The 14,273-nt window shown below is 40.7% G+C and overlaps 1 protein-coding gene across 2 annotated transcripts in view; it reads left to right on the forward strand.

Annotated features, from left to right (window-relative positions):
• XRN2 (5'-3' exoribonuclease 2) overlaps positions 1–14,273 on the forward strand; it is an 85,329-nt gene that overhangs the window by 9,643 nt on the left and 61,413 nt on the right. For both annotated transcript variants that reach the window (XM_073339796.1, XM_073339797.1), the window contains exons 2-13: positions 3,370–3,497; positions 3,581–3,692; positions 6,963–7,074; positions 8,156–8,214; positions 8,294–8,383; positions 9,804–9,876; positions 9,993–10,043; positions 10,419–10,576; positions 10,994–11,068; positions 11,162–11,295; positions 11,424–11,481; positions 11,579–11,686. In XM_073339796.1, coding sequence (XP_073195897.1) covers positions 3,370–3,497; positions 3,581–3,692; positions 6,963–7,074; positions 8,156–8,214; positions 8,294–8,383; positions 9,804–9,876; positions 9,993–10,043; positions 10,419–10,576; positions 10,994–11,068; positions 11,162–11,295; positions 11,424–11,481; positions 11,579–11,686 — 1,158 coding nt within the window. The remainder of the gene's footprint in view (positions 1–3,369; positions 3,498–3,580; positions 3,693–6,962; positions 7,075–8,155; positions 8,215–8,293; positions 8,384–9,803; positions 9,877–9,992; positions 10,044–10,418; positions 10,577–10,993; positions 11,069–11,161; positions 11,296–11,423; positions 11,482–11,578; positions 11,687–14,273) is intronic.

The following is a 14,273-nucleotide window of genomic DNA, read 5'->3' on the forward strand; positions in this document are numbered from 1 at the left end:
GGGGGTATTTTGGTAAAGGAAGTTCTAGAAAGTATGTCTTCCTAGGGAAAGCGTCTCAGTGATGGGCTTTGGATCAAGCCTTAAGACACAGCTGTGCAGTGATCACTTAAAATGTGATTATTAACAGCTTTTGCAGAGTGGAAATGGCTTACATCATTTACCAGGACTGAGAGAAATGGTCCATGTCAGCTGCCCAAGAGCGAATGAGTTGTTTGATTGAGTAGGATAGAGGCTGATTCCAGCTTGGATTCTGTGATTGAATGCCTCTTTTGTATAAGAGCTGCTCGGATATGTGTATGGGTTTGTGGTTTGTGTTTTGTTTTTTTTTTAAAGTAGGATGACATTGCATTGTCCTTATCAAGGCTGAGGAGGCAGATCTTAATAGAAAAGTTGATTGGGTGGTCTAGTACTTCTAGGCTGAGCATAGCATACAGGTGTTTGTGGGGCTGTGCGCTCTTGGTGTACAGACTGTCTTCTTCTGGGTGGCAAGCACTTAATGTGTCGGACGCTACCACAATCTAAATAACTAATGACAAATTGTACTTGATTATGGAACTGTAATTTGGCCCCCTTGTGCCTGTGCATTGAGTCTCTAATTATGTGATCCCATACATTTTTTTTTTCTCTCAATAGAATCTCTGTCTCATTCCATGCACAGGATGGATGGTGCTGAGGGATTAAGGCAGCTTTTCAGTATTTATCATTCAGTGTGTGGCCCCATGCCTGCCTTACTGCATTATTTAGTTCTCTCTACACTGAAAACAGAATTATTAATTTCCTCAAGGGATTTTCTGTGGTGCTTGCTGCCATAATACCGGAGTCTCACAAAGAGCAATCAGTTTGTCTTTGGAACACCTTTGTGAGGTGCAGGGATAGTTGCATGGGAAAATGAAGGTTAGAACTTGCAACAGTCTCCACTAATTTTGGGTGCTTCAGAGATCAGGCCCTCAGGAGTATCTTCCTGCTAAGTTTCAAGACACTGTAGTATACCACGGAGATGCTAGAGCTCTTCAAAAATGATTTGCGAATTTTAATAATGAAGAGCATTAGGTGTCTTTACTATTTATAAGGAGAGCAGTAGCAGTCCTTTTATTAAAGAGGCAGGACCAAAGCATGTGTGATTGTGAGACAGCGGAATGACCGTCTCCAGAAGTTTGAAAATTCAGGGTTTGCAGCCTGTAATCTGTTTGGTGTTTAATGCAATCTGTTAAACTGTTTGTTTTGGGTCTGTTCATTAGGTAATGGCATTTTACAATGTGCCAGAGTGGAAAGAAGAGCGTGGGGCATGAAAGTTGGAAACTACTGATTTGTCTAAGGGAAAATTGAGTAATAGATTTTTGTCTGGTTATTGGTCATGAAATTATGGTCATCAATCTGCTTTGGAGACAAATTCCTCAAACTGGAAGGTAATGGGTGGTGTCTGAGCATCCCAAAACATCTGGTAGTCAGTGGGCAGAATGAGATGTATTCCCTCCCTCCCCACAAAAGGGAAAGCTGACTACTGGTGGGCAAGAGCGTTGGCAGGATCTTATCTGTCTGTGTACAGGGAGCAGGAGGAAGCTAGTCTTTCGAGGCCAATCTTAAACTCTTTTCACACCTTGAACTATAAACAAAAGTAGTGAAGATAGTTAACTCCAAAGCAATCTGCAAAGAGTTACAAAGGGATCTCTCAAACCTGGACGGCAGGTGAAAATCAGTGTTGATAAATGCAAAGTAATGCACATTGAAAAATATAATCCCAGCTATACATACAAAATGATGGGGTCTAAATTAGCTGTTACCACTCAAGAAAGAGATCTTGGAGTCATCGTGGATGGTTCTCTGAAAAGATCCATGCAATGTGCAGCAGCAGTCATAAAAAGCTAACAATGTTAGGAGCGTTAGGAAAGAGAAAGATAAGACAGAAAATATCATGCTTGTATATAAATGCATGGTACGTCCACATCTTAAGTACTGCATGCAGCTTGGTCATCCCATCTTAAAAAAAATCTATTAGAATTGGAAAAGATACAGAGAAGGGCAACACAGATGGGTAGGAGTATGGAACAGCTTCCATATGAGGAATAATTAAGAAGACCGGGACTTCTCAGCTTGGACAAGACACGAATAAGTGTGGGATACAATACAGGTCTATAAAATCTTGACTAGTGTGGAGACAGTAAATAAAGAAGTGTTATTTATCCCTTCACATAACACCAGACCTAGGGATTATCCAATGATATTATTAGGCAGCAGGTTAAAACAAACAAAAGGAAGTACTTCATACAATGCACAGTCAACATGTGGAACTCTTTGCCAGGGGATCTTGTGAAGGCCAAGACTATAACAGTGTTTAAAAAAAAGGAGCTAGATAAGTTCATAGAGAATAGATCCCTCAATGGTTATTAGCCAGGATGGGCAAGGATGCAACACCTGCTCTGAGTGTCCCTAGCCTCTGTTTGCCAGAAGCTGGTAGTGGATGACAGAGGATGGATCACTTGATGATTGCCTGTTCTGTTCACTCCCTCTGAAGCACCTGCAATTGGCCACGGTCAGAAGACAGGATACTGGGCTAGATGGACCTTTGGTCTGACCCCGTATGGCTGTTCTTAACTAATGTTTCCCAAAGGTAAAGGGAAAGCAGGTGCTTCTTTCCTATCCCTATCACTGTTACTAGTGATGCTTAGCATGATTGGCATGAGTGCTTCTGCTGTGCCCCAAAATCTAGTAAGTTAAAGATTGGTCATCTGTTCACCATGATTTTGACTCCTCTAAAAAGAGAGGGAGAACCAAAAAGTAGTGGTGTCTTTTTGTTTTATCTGTGCTGTAAAGCTAAGTATTTAATATTGGAGAAATAAATAATGGCCCTGGTTTATCTAAACGTGCCAGTTCATCTCTTGCATAAAGTTCAAAGACTGAAGTAGGACTGATATTGTAAAACCTCCTACTGATTATAACTATAGACAGGTCCCTTTGTCAATCAAATTTACAGAAGCCATGTAAGGTCCTGCTGGCCCTACAACATTCTCTTTTGCACCGTTATTCTTGCTTTTGTGGACAGAGGGGAAAAATATAAACATGTTAAAGAACAATGTTTTAACCCTGGCTTAAACTTGGTTATGTTACCTAATTGTAGTGGGAGTGTTTTATTTCTTGTCTGTGTGGCCATATAACAACGTATAATGTTTGCCCAGTTTTAAACAAAGCCTGTTTTGTAGTGTAGACATGGTCTATGTGTAATCATTTTGTGGGCTGATATTCAACTCTTTGCTCCTTCACCTTTTTTCTTTTTAAATCTCATTTGGGTCTGACGTATTTAAAGCCTCTCTGATAACAAAATTGTTGCAAATATGGCAAATACTGAAAGACTTGTTATTACTGTGTTCACAGCCTAAAGAATGCAATGGCATCAAAATTCCAGTTGATACCAGCAAGCCTAATCCTAATGAGGTGGAGTTTGATAACCTGTATTTGGATATGAATGGTATTATCCATCCATGTACACATCCTGAGGACAAGTAAGTGACACTTTTGTCACTTCATAAATAGTTTGTATTATATATTATCTGAAACATTAACAGGATGTCTTGCTAAATTATAGACCAGCTCCCAAAAATGAAGATGAAATGATGGTTGCCATTTTTGAGTACATTGACAGACTTTTCAACATTGTCAGGCCAAGACGACTTCTCTACATGGCAATAGATGGAGTAGTAAGTACTGAAATGTTTGTCTTGTTTCCATATAATGCTAAAGTTGATGCTGTCTGCTTTCATAAACTTCATTAGGCAGTAGTTTAGCTTTTCATTTAATGTGTATTGTTTCAATTACTACACCCAACATTTGACTAACACTTCACCTTGGCATATGTCAAAGAACTGTTAGCAAAGAAAGCTTTCTTGTCTAGTGTATTATATTGGGGTGGAGGGTTATGTGGGATAGCTTTTGCTTTGCTTCCTCAGAACACAAGTCCATTGTAAATAAGAGCCAGTCTAATGGTCCCTTCTGGCCTTAAATCCTATGAATCTATGAAATCAGTAAAAAGAAAAGGAGTACTTGTGGCAAATCAGTGGTAGTTTGTGCAGCAAGCAGGCTGTGAAAGATCAGAAAAGCATACAAATGGACACACAACATTTAGCAACTAATTTAATTGTATTTTGAAAGATTTCAAGAACTCAGCTACGTTTGTTGCTTGACTTCTTCCCCAGCTTGCCTTGGCTGACTTGTATACAGTACCTTGGGAAACAAGTTAATACAGGTGTTTTGGTTGAAGGAACAACCCAACAAAAAAGCATTATTCTAAGTATTCCATTTCTGATTATGTAACCCTATCAGTTATACTAAAATTTGTTTCAAAGGCTCCAGATCAGTTTTTCTCAAGATTCTGCCTGTGTGTATCTATTTGAAAGATTTCCCCCTCCCGCCCCATTTGTAGATCTTTAATATCAATTGTGGCGATCTTATAAATGTTTGTATATGCACTCAATTATGTTGCTGTGTCCTTAAAAACAAACAAAAACAAACTTAAATAAAATGTTCTCTGCTAGAGATTTTAGGATACTGTGTCCCGTGTTACAGTTTATGGTATTATGATGCAAAAAAATGTCATCAGTAAACCTATTACCTGTGGTGTTACATTGTGGTAAGAGAGAGTTCATACTAAATAATGTTTCTCAGTTATACAGCACTTGTAAGTTTTTCATTTATGTTGCCAGGGAAATTTTAAAGCTTACACATGGTGAGTGGCTGAGACTTGGATGCTACTAGCACCCACTGCTGAGTTTTCTCACTGAGACAGGCACCTGGCAGCATTATAAAAGGCCTTTCTACCCTCAGTCATGTCTCAAGTTGCATCCTACCTCACTAGCAAATGCTGTTTATAAAATCAACTTTGGCAATGATGTAGTGGCTAACTACTGTGCATTATTGAGCTAGTAATTGGGGATAGATAAGGAAAATAAAGGGATGCATTGTAGCAGATTGGTGTTCCTTTCTGGGCAGGACTCCTGTGATCAGTGTGAGCTGCAACTTTTCCCATTACTGTGAATAATCAGCAGAAGCTTTAGCAGACCCACAGGCAGTTCTTGGGTAACTCTAGTGTAGATTCAGATCTGCGCAGGCGCTCATTCTCCCTTCTCCTTCCCATCCCCTAAAGACACAGGGAGATGGCAAAGATCTAATGAGGAATATCCAGCAGTAGAGGGTAAGACAAGAGAGAATGTGGAGACTGAGTCCTGATAAAACTAGAAATATAGGCATGAATAGGCTAAAGCTAAAGAGGAAACTGATGGGCAGGCACCCTGCCAAGCAGCTGGAAGTTGCACGGAAGCTGAGGCAAGGATGGAGGAAATGGGTGTCTGCTTCTTGAGTCAAGGGAATCCGTTGTTTTGGGATCATCTCTAGGTCTGAAATTGTAACTATAACAAGAGAGAACCTTATACTGGGAGTTCAGAGCCTGAACTTCAGGAATTTCCCTTATGCTTGCACACTTTTTCCATGTCTCCGTAAGGCATCCGATCAAGAACTCAAACCAATCTTGAAGGAGAAGGGAGGAAATTTATCATAAAGTCAACATGCAGAAACTTATTTTTGCTATTAATAGAACAATCCGTACATAATTATCCATCCTCGATTGTGCTCAGTCACTCCACAAATACCTTGAAAAATGAAACATCTAGATTGTAGGAATGTAATTCTTCAGTGGATATTCTGCAAAATCATCTTTAGAAATTTGAGCTATGCACCTCCCAATACTACTTTTCTTGGGATTGAGAAAGTAATGGCTATAACAATTTGATAGCAATATAAGCCCGTATCATCTAGCCTACTGCTCCTGTCTGTAACAAAGGATAGACTTTCTTTTTGGTAACTTATGAGAAGAATCCCTGGAAAGGGATGAGGAAGTTGAAAGATACAAAATATGGCTTCAGAACAGGGGAGAGGGGTATTTTGGGTGGATCTGCGACATTCTGCTAATACAGCCTCCTAGTCCAAAAGGAGAAAAGGAAGGGCAGTCCCCAAAAGAATGGGAGTGGAACTCTGGATGTCAAGAGAAAATTGGGAGCAGAGTTCCCTGATTAAGTACTGTTTAGGAGCTGGTGACTACTTAAGAGTTATGGGAGGATGTTGGCTTTACTGGTTTCCTGGGTGCTTCATGTCCTGAGATGGATGTTTTTAAGGTTTCTAGGGCTGATACCTGAACGAGGCTATTGATATAGGTGGGTGACTAAAAGGATGGTTGAAGTCTGAGTGGTCAGAAGCCTAAGGGCTTGTCTACACTACCATGTAAGTCTGCACCACTTCTGCCTTGTTTTGAGGTGGAGTAATTACGTTGATGCAATGGCAAAGTGCTCTCCCATCGAAAGTGTGTCTTCACCAGACATGCTACGCCGATGTAGCGGGGTAGTGAAGACAAGCCCTTAGTCTGCTTTAATATTCTAAGACTGGAGATACTAGGACTTTATTTTCAAAGTCCATAACTTTATCTTAGACCACATGAGAGAGCCAGGAAATCCTGAGTCACTACTACTAGTTTGGGGTCACTGCAATTGCGGTGGACCTGGCGGACCATTGTGACGCTTCAGAAACTTCCTGGAGAGCATATTTAGTTTTCACGTGACTTTTATCAGCCAGTGATGGTGAAGACCAAGTATCAACATTCTTCCCCCCATTCCCTTTTGAAAATCACAGACCACTTGCCCAGAAATTGGCTCAGCAAAAGAACACACAGTGATACTAGTACTAGCTTCCTGTGGTCTTACAGCTATGGGAACTCATTTGGGGGAGGAGGGAACATGTAAAAGAAGGGAGGAGCCAGTTGGAAGATGCAAAACTTTTTATGTGATTGTCTCCACCCTGATGTATTGTCTAAATAACCCCATAAGGCTGTGTTGGGTGTTAACAAGTCACAGAAAACAGCTGAGCAGATAAGGAAAAAAACATCAAATACAATGTTGAGTAAAATACTATAACACATGTTTTAGGCTCCCCGTGCAAAAATGAATCAGCAGAGATCCAGGCGATTCAGAGCATCAAAGGAAGGAATGGAAGGTGCAGAAGAGAAGCAAAGAATAAGACAAGAAATTTTGGCAAAAGGTACAGATGTTTGCATCATACCTGATGCTACTCAGTAGCTGATGGCTTTAAGTGTGAGAGTGGCATCTTGTTTTGAAATAGACCGTTTTTTACTATAGCAGAGGCTAGATACTACAGAAAAATATAGGGCTCGGTGACTGCCACAAGCATGCATAGTATAGTAACTTATGAAAATACATCCTTACTCCAATGAGCTTACAGTCTAAAGTGAATTGTGCAAAAGAAAAATGCTCCTTCTTTCTCCCATGCACCTCTTGATTCGTTTTAATTTTTTTAAGGTTAGGTTGGGAGAGGAGGGGTGGTTGTTGTAATGGAGAGCTAATCAAAAGTGCTGTGGAGGAAGAACGAAGATGCTTGTGGCATTAAATGAGAGGCAGTGGTATAAGGCACAACGGTGCAGGTAGGGAAAGGAGACATGGGCAGATAGGGTGACCAGATAGAAAGTGAGGAAAATCGGGATGGGGGTGCGGGGTAATAGGTGCCTATATAAGAAAAATTCCCAAATATTGGGACTGTCCCTCTAAAATTGGGACATCTGGCCACCCTAAGTGGAGAAGGTATAGGAGGAAAGTTCTTGGAAGCCAAGAACAGCTTTAGTTAGAGGAAGTCTCTTCCTGGCAAATTCTGTCCAGCATCTTGTAGCAGGGAGAAGAAGTTATCTTTGCAGCCTCCTGCATGAACTAGTTCATGTTTGCAGTGACAGTATAGCAGTGTTGGTCCCAGAGTAGTAGAGAGAGAGATGAGTGAGGTGATTTCTTTTATTTGCCCACCTTTTGTTCTCAAAAGAGACAAGCTTTTGAGCTTACTCATTTTTTTCTTCTCAATGACCTTGTCTGAAATACTTCATGACTATCATGAAGTCTTGTTCCTTGTTAATTCTCTGCTTATTTTGATTGAAGATAACGCAGTGGTAACAACAGCTTGCTCTTGGGTTGGAGGGATCAAAAAATAGTTTTTATTAGAAGGGCTCATGTTTTTTGTTCACTGTTTCAGATAAGCAATTTGTTTCCAGATAATCCTGCAAAAGTGGCGTTCATTTCTTATTTATTTTGACGTGTTTTTGTTAAACTTCTTTCTGTAGGTGGCTTTCTTCCTCCAGAAGAAGTGAAAGAGAGATTTGACAGCAATTGTATTACACCAGTAAGTAGTCTTGTACTTCAACCAGCTACTGCTAACACCTAAATGATGGGTTAATTTATTTTCTTCTCTCGCCTTTTAGGGAACCGAGTTTATGGACAATCTTGCTAAATGCCTTCGCTATTACATTGCTGATCGTTTAAACAATGACCCAGGGTGGAAAAATTTGACAGTAAGTTTCACACTTTCCTACTTCAAAAAAAAATTGTTTTAGTTTAGTGGTTTGTTTTAGTCTGAGCTATAGTATGATTGAACAGTGTAAATTTAAACAGTAGATTAGCTGTGTCTTCTGGCACTATGGTGTTCTTGGAGATGGGGGTAACTTGCACATCAAGGTTTTTCATCTAAAAGATACATTTCATCCTAATAACACCGTCCAGTAGAGCCATTTGTTATGATTTTATATAAAAATGGGGTTTAAGGAGCACAATAATAGGATTTGGTATTGGAAGCCAAGGTACATTGTCTCTAAAGACTGTGTGAGTTAAGACTCTACTCTTATGTTTTCCCCCACATTCTTACAAAAAATTCTTTTTTCTTTTTCTGTATTGGATTTTTAACTTGCGTTCTGCCTCTTGTAGGTCTCAGGCCCGAGTTCTTGATCTCATTTATTACAAGTGATTGGAGGACAACACTCGACAATCAAGTTGCAGTGGGGGAGGTTTAGATTGGATATTAGGAAAAACTTTTTCACTAAGAGGGTGGTGAAACACTGGAATGCGTTACCTAGGGAGGTGGTAGAATCTCCTTCCTTAGAGGTTTTTAAGGTCAGGCTTGACAAAGCCCTGGCTGGGATGATTTAACTGGGAATTGGTCCTGCTTCGAGCAGGGGGTTGGACTAGATGACCTTCTGGGGTCCCTTCCAACCCTGATATTCTATGCTTCTATGATTAACACAATACTAGGCAACCAAAATGATTCCTATCACTTCTATCATCTTGTCTTTTTGGCTTTTCTGTTTTTCCCATCAAGTCTTCCTGCTGACTGATAACATTGCATTTACCCTGTGTTGGGAGGGAGAATATTCAGCCTCTTCAGAGACTGCTCACCATTTCTTTTACCCTAGATGGGCTGTTAAAATGTGTTCTAATTTGGGGGGCAGTTCCCTTCATAAGCAACTGAGTTTGTGAACTTCACTGTTGGTCTGTCTGGGTACTTGTATGATCCACATCACAGTGGTATCTGAGAGTCTGGGATTCCAGAGTTCTAAAGGAGGTCTGTGGGGGGTCTCATACATGTTTTAACTGACTTTTAAACTTGCTTCGAAAACTTTGGATACATTAGCTAACTGTCAGTCCTACTAACTTTAGTCAGTACTCTATGATGAAGTTAACATATTATTTTAAGAGAATTGGTAGAAAATCTGTTTGAATAAAGTAATTCAGAGAGTGTAAATAACAAGTGACTCTTAAATTGGGTGCAATGAGTGTATAATTTATATTGAAGTAAAGGTAATTTAGATGCAATTACTAAACATTTCAAGAGTTTGGCATTCATATGGTCAAGACAAAAAATCTTAAATGTTTACTCGCTTCTTAATGTCAACAGCACAGTTTAAAAAAAATGTTTACATAGCTCTAAACGTTTTACAGGTTATTTTATCTGATGCAAGTGCTCCTGGTGAAGGGGAACACAAAATCATGGATTACATTAGAAGACAGAGAGGTAAGTCAACTAAAATATGCACACTTCTGTTGTATACTTGTAAGACGTGTTCAGAAGAATCGATGAAATTGCATGTAATAGCTTGATTTGAACACACTTGTTTTTCTTTTGTTTAGCTCAACCAAACCATGACCCAAACACTCATCATTGTTTGTGTGGGGCTGATGGTAAGTCCTCCTCCTTTGTAGCAATAAGTTTGTTGATTAAGCTTTTAACACTGGCAGTTTCCAGATGGTGAATAAGCTAGATGCTTAGGGTGATGCATGCATTTGAAGTATCCCATGGATTGGTTAATGTATTTTTGGAAGCTCTACTTTACTTTTGGGAGCAAGATCCAGTATTATCCATAGCTGAAGAATTAATTTATACCTGTAGTATCAAACAACACTGATTTTTACAGGACAGTATTTCAGATTGTACTGAATGCACCCCCACATGCCCTGCTCGCAGTTGTTTAAAATGGAATACACTTGATTCTTTAACTCATATGCAAGCCTTAATGTCTATTTTTCGTTACTTTTCTTTCTTGCTGTGGTTGATAGCTGATCTGATCATGCTTGGACTAGCTACACATGAACCAAACTTCACTATAATCAGAGAAGAGTTTAAACCAAATAAACCCAAACCTTGTGGTCTTTGTAGTCAGTTTGGCCATGAGGTTAAGGATTGTCAAGGCTTGCCAAGGGAGAAACAAGGAGAGGTAAGAGTTTTAACAGTTTGTGGTAGTTCTTTGATTGTTAGTTCAATTGTAGTAAGGTTTAGTGTCCACAGATGGTGGGTGATTTTTTGTTGTCTTGTGTTGTTGTTTTTTTTTGTTGGGGGGGGGGGGGGTTTGAAGTACAACAGCAGTAATATGAATGGAATGACCTGACTCTCTTTTTTACAGTACAGTGCTAATTTGAAAACTACTCACTCTTTCATTACTAGTTAGTTGGGTAAAACTACTATTAAAGTTGGTAGGCAATTTGTCAAAGAAAAAATAGTATAAAGACTTCAGGAATTGGACTTGTATCTCTATACTTAATTCCTTTTGGATTAAACCTTTAATATTCAGCCAAAAAGTTTTAAGGTGGACCAGCATGTGAGTAATGCTTTCCCATATTCTTTTGTACTGCAGCATGATCAGTTTGCAGATTGTCCTCCTGGTTCTGAACAAGAGTTTATTTTTATCCGATTAAGTGTGCTGCGAGAGGTATGCAAAATTGTTTTGTAAAGCTGCTTTATGTAAAGTCTATTTGTAGTAGCATCCGACCAGCTTCCCAATGTCTGGTTTTTTTTGTTGCAGTATTTGGAAAAAGAGCTAACGATGGCCAGTTTGCCTTTTACTTTTGATATTGAGAGAAGTGTAGATGACTGGGTCTTCATGTGTTTCTTCGTGGGAAATGACTTTCTTCCTCATTTGCCATCTTTGGAGATCAGGTATGTAAAGCCACTGGATATACAAGAATAGATTTATTGACATTTGTTTCTGTGGATCTATCTAGCAGCGCTGTAAACGAGAGTGGCAGAGAGACTAGAACTTAACTCTTTTTATGCTTTGTTCACAGGGAGGGAGCAATTGATCGTCTGGTTGGCATATATAAAAATGTGGTGCACAAAACTGGGGTACATTTAAACTTTTTGTGTAGCTATTAGAAAACAAAAATCCAAAATTTTGGGAGGAACCCCCTACACCACATGCATTAACTTTCTTCTTTTGCAGGGGTACCTCACAGAGAGTGGTTATGTCAACCTACAAAGGGTACAGATGATCATGTTGGCTGTTGGAGAAGTTGAAGATAGCATTTTTAAAAAGAGGAAAGATGATGAGGTAAAGCATTTCTGAACTCCACGATCATCTTAGATGGCTTATATCACAGGTTCCTCAACTTCTTGCTGCGTCCTCCTTCAGATTCATGTCCCACGTGTGCCTGCCATATCTTTGGGGCTGGGAAAGGGGTAACCAGTACTCACGATATTGGGGGGGGGGAGTACTCAGCACCCAAGGGGGTTGGAGAACAAGGTGCCCAGCACCCAAGAGTGCCCTGTACCCAGTTCTCACAGGGGAGGGAGGAAGCAGGGTGCCTAGTACCCCATGGGAGGCGCAGGGGTATTCACCATGTAGCCGTCAAGGAAGCCGCCTGCGTCTTGCTGTAGTCGCACCTGTCTCAGTTACTGGGAGCCAGCTCCTGATCTTGTCCTCCTGTATAAGTGGAGTGCAAGAGGGGTGCACTGAAGGGCTGGCCCTGGTGTCAGGAGGGGAGCAGGAGGCTGTACCCCATGAATACTGGCCTTCCTGACTCTGTCTGTTTAGTACAATTCCATCCACTTCCCTGGTGCAGGCTTTGTGCCCCTGGGGCCACACAGAAGGGCTGGGGCCAATCTGTCTGGCCCTGGGGAGGGGATTAGTACCTCCCTGGGTGCAGTCTATGGCTCCCTGCTCAAAGTCCCCACCAACCTCCTCAGCAGAGGAGTGAAACTCTCAGTTGGTAGCTGTGGCAGTAGGGGAGCAAGATGGGCATGGAACTTGGTCCTGGCAGCTGAGACTGTCCTTGCAGAACCCCATATGCTTCCTCTGCTGGACAGAGCCCATTTTTGGCCCTGGAGTGCAGCCCTGTCAGGTGTGTGCGCCCCCCAGTAGCCTGGTGGTGCCCCCAGTTTGGGAACCTCTGGTTTTTTGCAGTGTTTAGTAGAATTTAGAAACAGTTTTCCTTAAAACGTTGCTGTCAAGCTGTCCAGAGAGGCTCGTGAGCGTGAGTGCCAACCTCTGGGCAGAGTGTCCCCAAACTGGTTGGTTATATGTTGTAGAACTAGATTTCACTAGCCAAGTAACAAGTGTGAACTCCTAAAGCACAGTAATATGAAGTCACAGATAACCCCCTTGGTACTCCAATCTGTCTTACCAGCCGGGTAAGCTTACCTTTGTGACAGACGGTCCCTTACACCAAGCGTCACAACCATATTCAGGTTACTCCAGGTCCCAAAGGACCAGTCAATTACCCCAGGTCAGTTGTACCTCAGATCTCAAACCAAAGACTATGTTTGTAGCCAATCCTATAATACTAACTAAAGATTTATTTACTAAGAAAAAAAAATGAGTTATTGACAAGATTAAAGCAGATCAACATACATAAATGAGAGTCTTAGGTTCCAAAAGGTAATAGCTGCTATAATGTGCTTGCTTTATATGTCCTTTAGGGCTGACCCAAGCCAACCAGCTTGGGGATCCCTAGCTTATGCTTAGAAATATTTGCCCTGTCTGAATTCCAAGCAGTATAGTGATGACAATTCCTTCTTGGCTAGAATGTTTATGCCCATCCCCCCACGTTCAAATTGTTGTGTCACGAGAGCCTGGGCATGTACCCTCTTCATGAGTGTTGGGGAAGCAGTCAGCCAAGTATTTTGTCCGCTGATGTTCCACAATTGCTTGTCTGGTGTCTATAAGCCACCTTTTGTGGGGGAGGTGATGACACCTCTTGTGGTAAATTTAATATTTCACACTTGGTAATGCTTCTCTCCTGACTAGGGTTTTATAGTTTTAGTAAACATTTTTATAGTTGCAGAGAAAACACTTAAATATTACCTTAAAATATGGGACATATTATAAGCATCCTACATAAGGATGCAGTATTAGCCAAGCATTTCATAAAGTCTAAACATTAAACACTTTCTTATAACTCGATCAGTTTTAATAACACTAACACAGGCAAACCAGCCTGGTTACTAGCTGTGCATCTGTCAGTGTTGAGTGTGGCCCAGGAGCACTTGGCATGAGCTGGCATCTGGTTTGCCAGTGTCACAGTTACTACTTTGAAGATGTTCATTGTATTGTACAATGATATAGGAAACGCTGATAATGAAATAAGGCTAGTCTCTTCACACACACAGTTCCCTTTCCTGCCTCACCAGTCTCCCCTTTGAGTCATCCTTTAGAGTGAATAACTCCATGGCCTTTCTTTGTTTCAAGCAACACTGTAGTGAAACTTACGTGATTTTTTTGTTAGTTTCACTGCTGCCCACAGTGTAGTGAATAGCACCTTTGAAAATAGACAACCCTGCGTAGTTTTCACTTTGCAGCAACATGGGAAAGTTCTGAACTCTAACAGGCACTGGAATGATCTAAAAGATAAGATTTCACTCCATTGTGTATTTTTCAGTTCATATTTAGTTCTTTTCAACCATAATGATTTGAAAAGTCCTGTTTTAAAAAACAAGCTTTTTTCTTGCCAATGGCCAGTAGGTGAGTGGATTTTTCAAGCCCTCCATAATTAATTATTTTAGTGCAGGGAATGAGGCTGGCACAGTACATGACACTACTGTAAAGACAGTCCTTGACTCGGAGCACTTACTTCTGTGTAAAAGCTGGCTAAAAGTAACCATGTATTCACTTTTCTGCTTTGTGTCAAACCTGTTAGCTA

Source organism: Lepidochelys kempii, chromosome 3, assembly GCF_965140265.1.
Source record: "Lepidochelys kempii isolate rLepKem1 chromosome 3, rLepKem1.hap2, whole genome shotgun sequence".
NCBI lineage: Eukaryota > Metazoa > Chordata > Testudines > Cheloniidae > Lepidochelys > Lepidochelys kempii.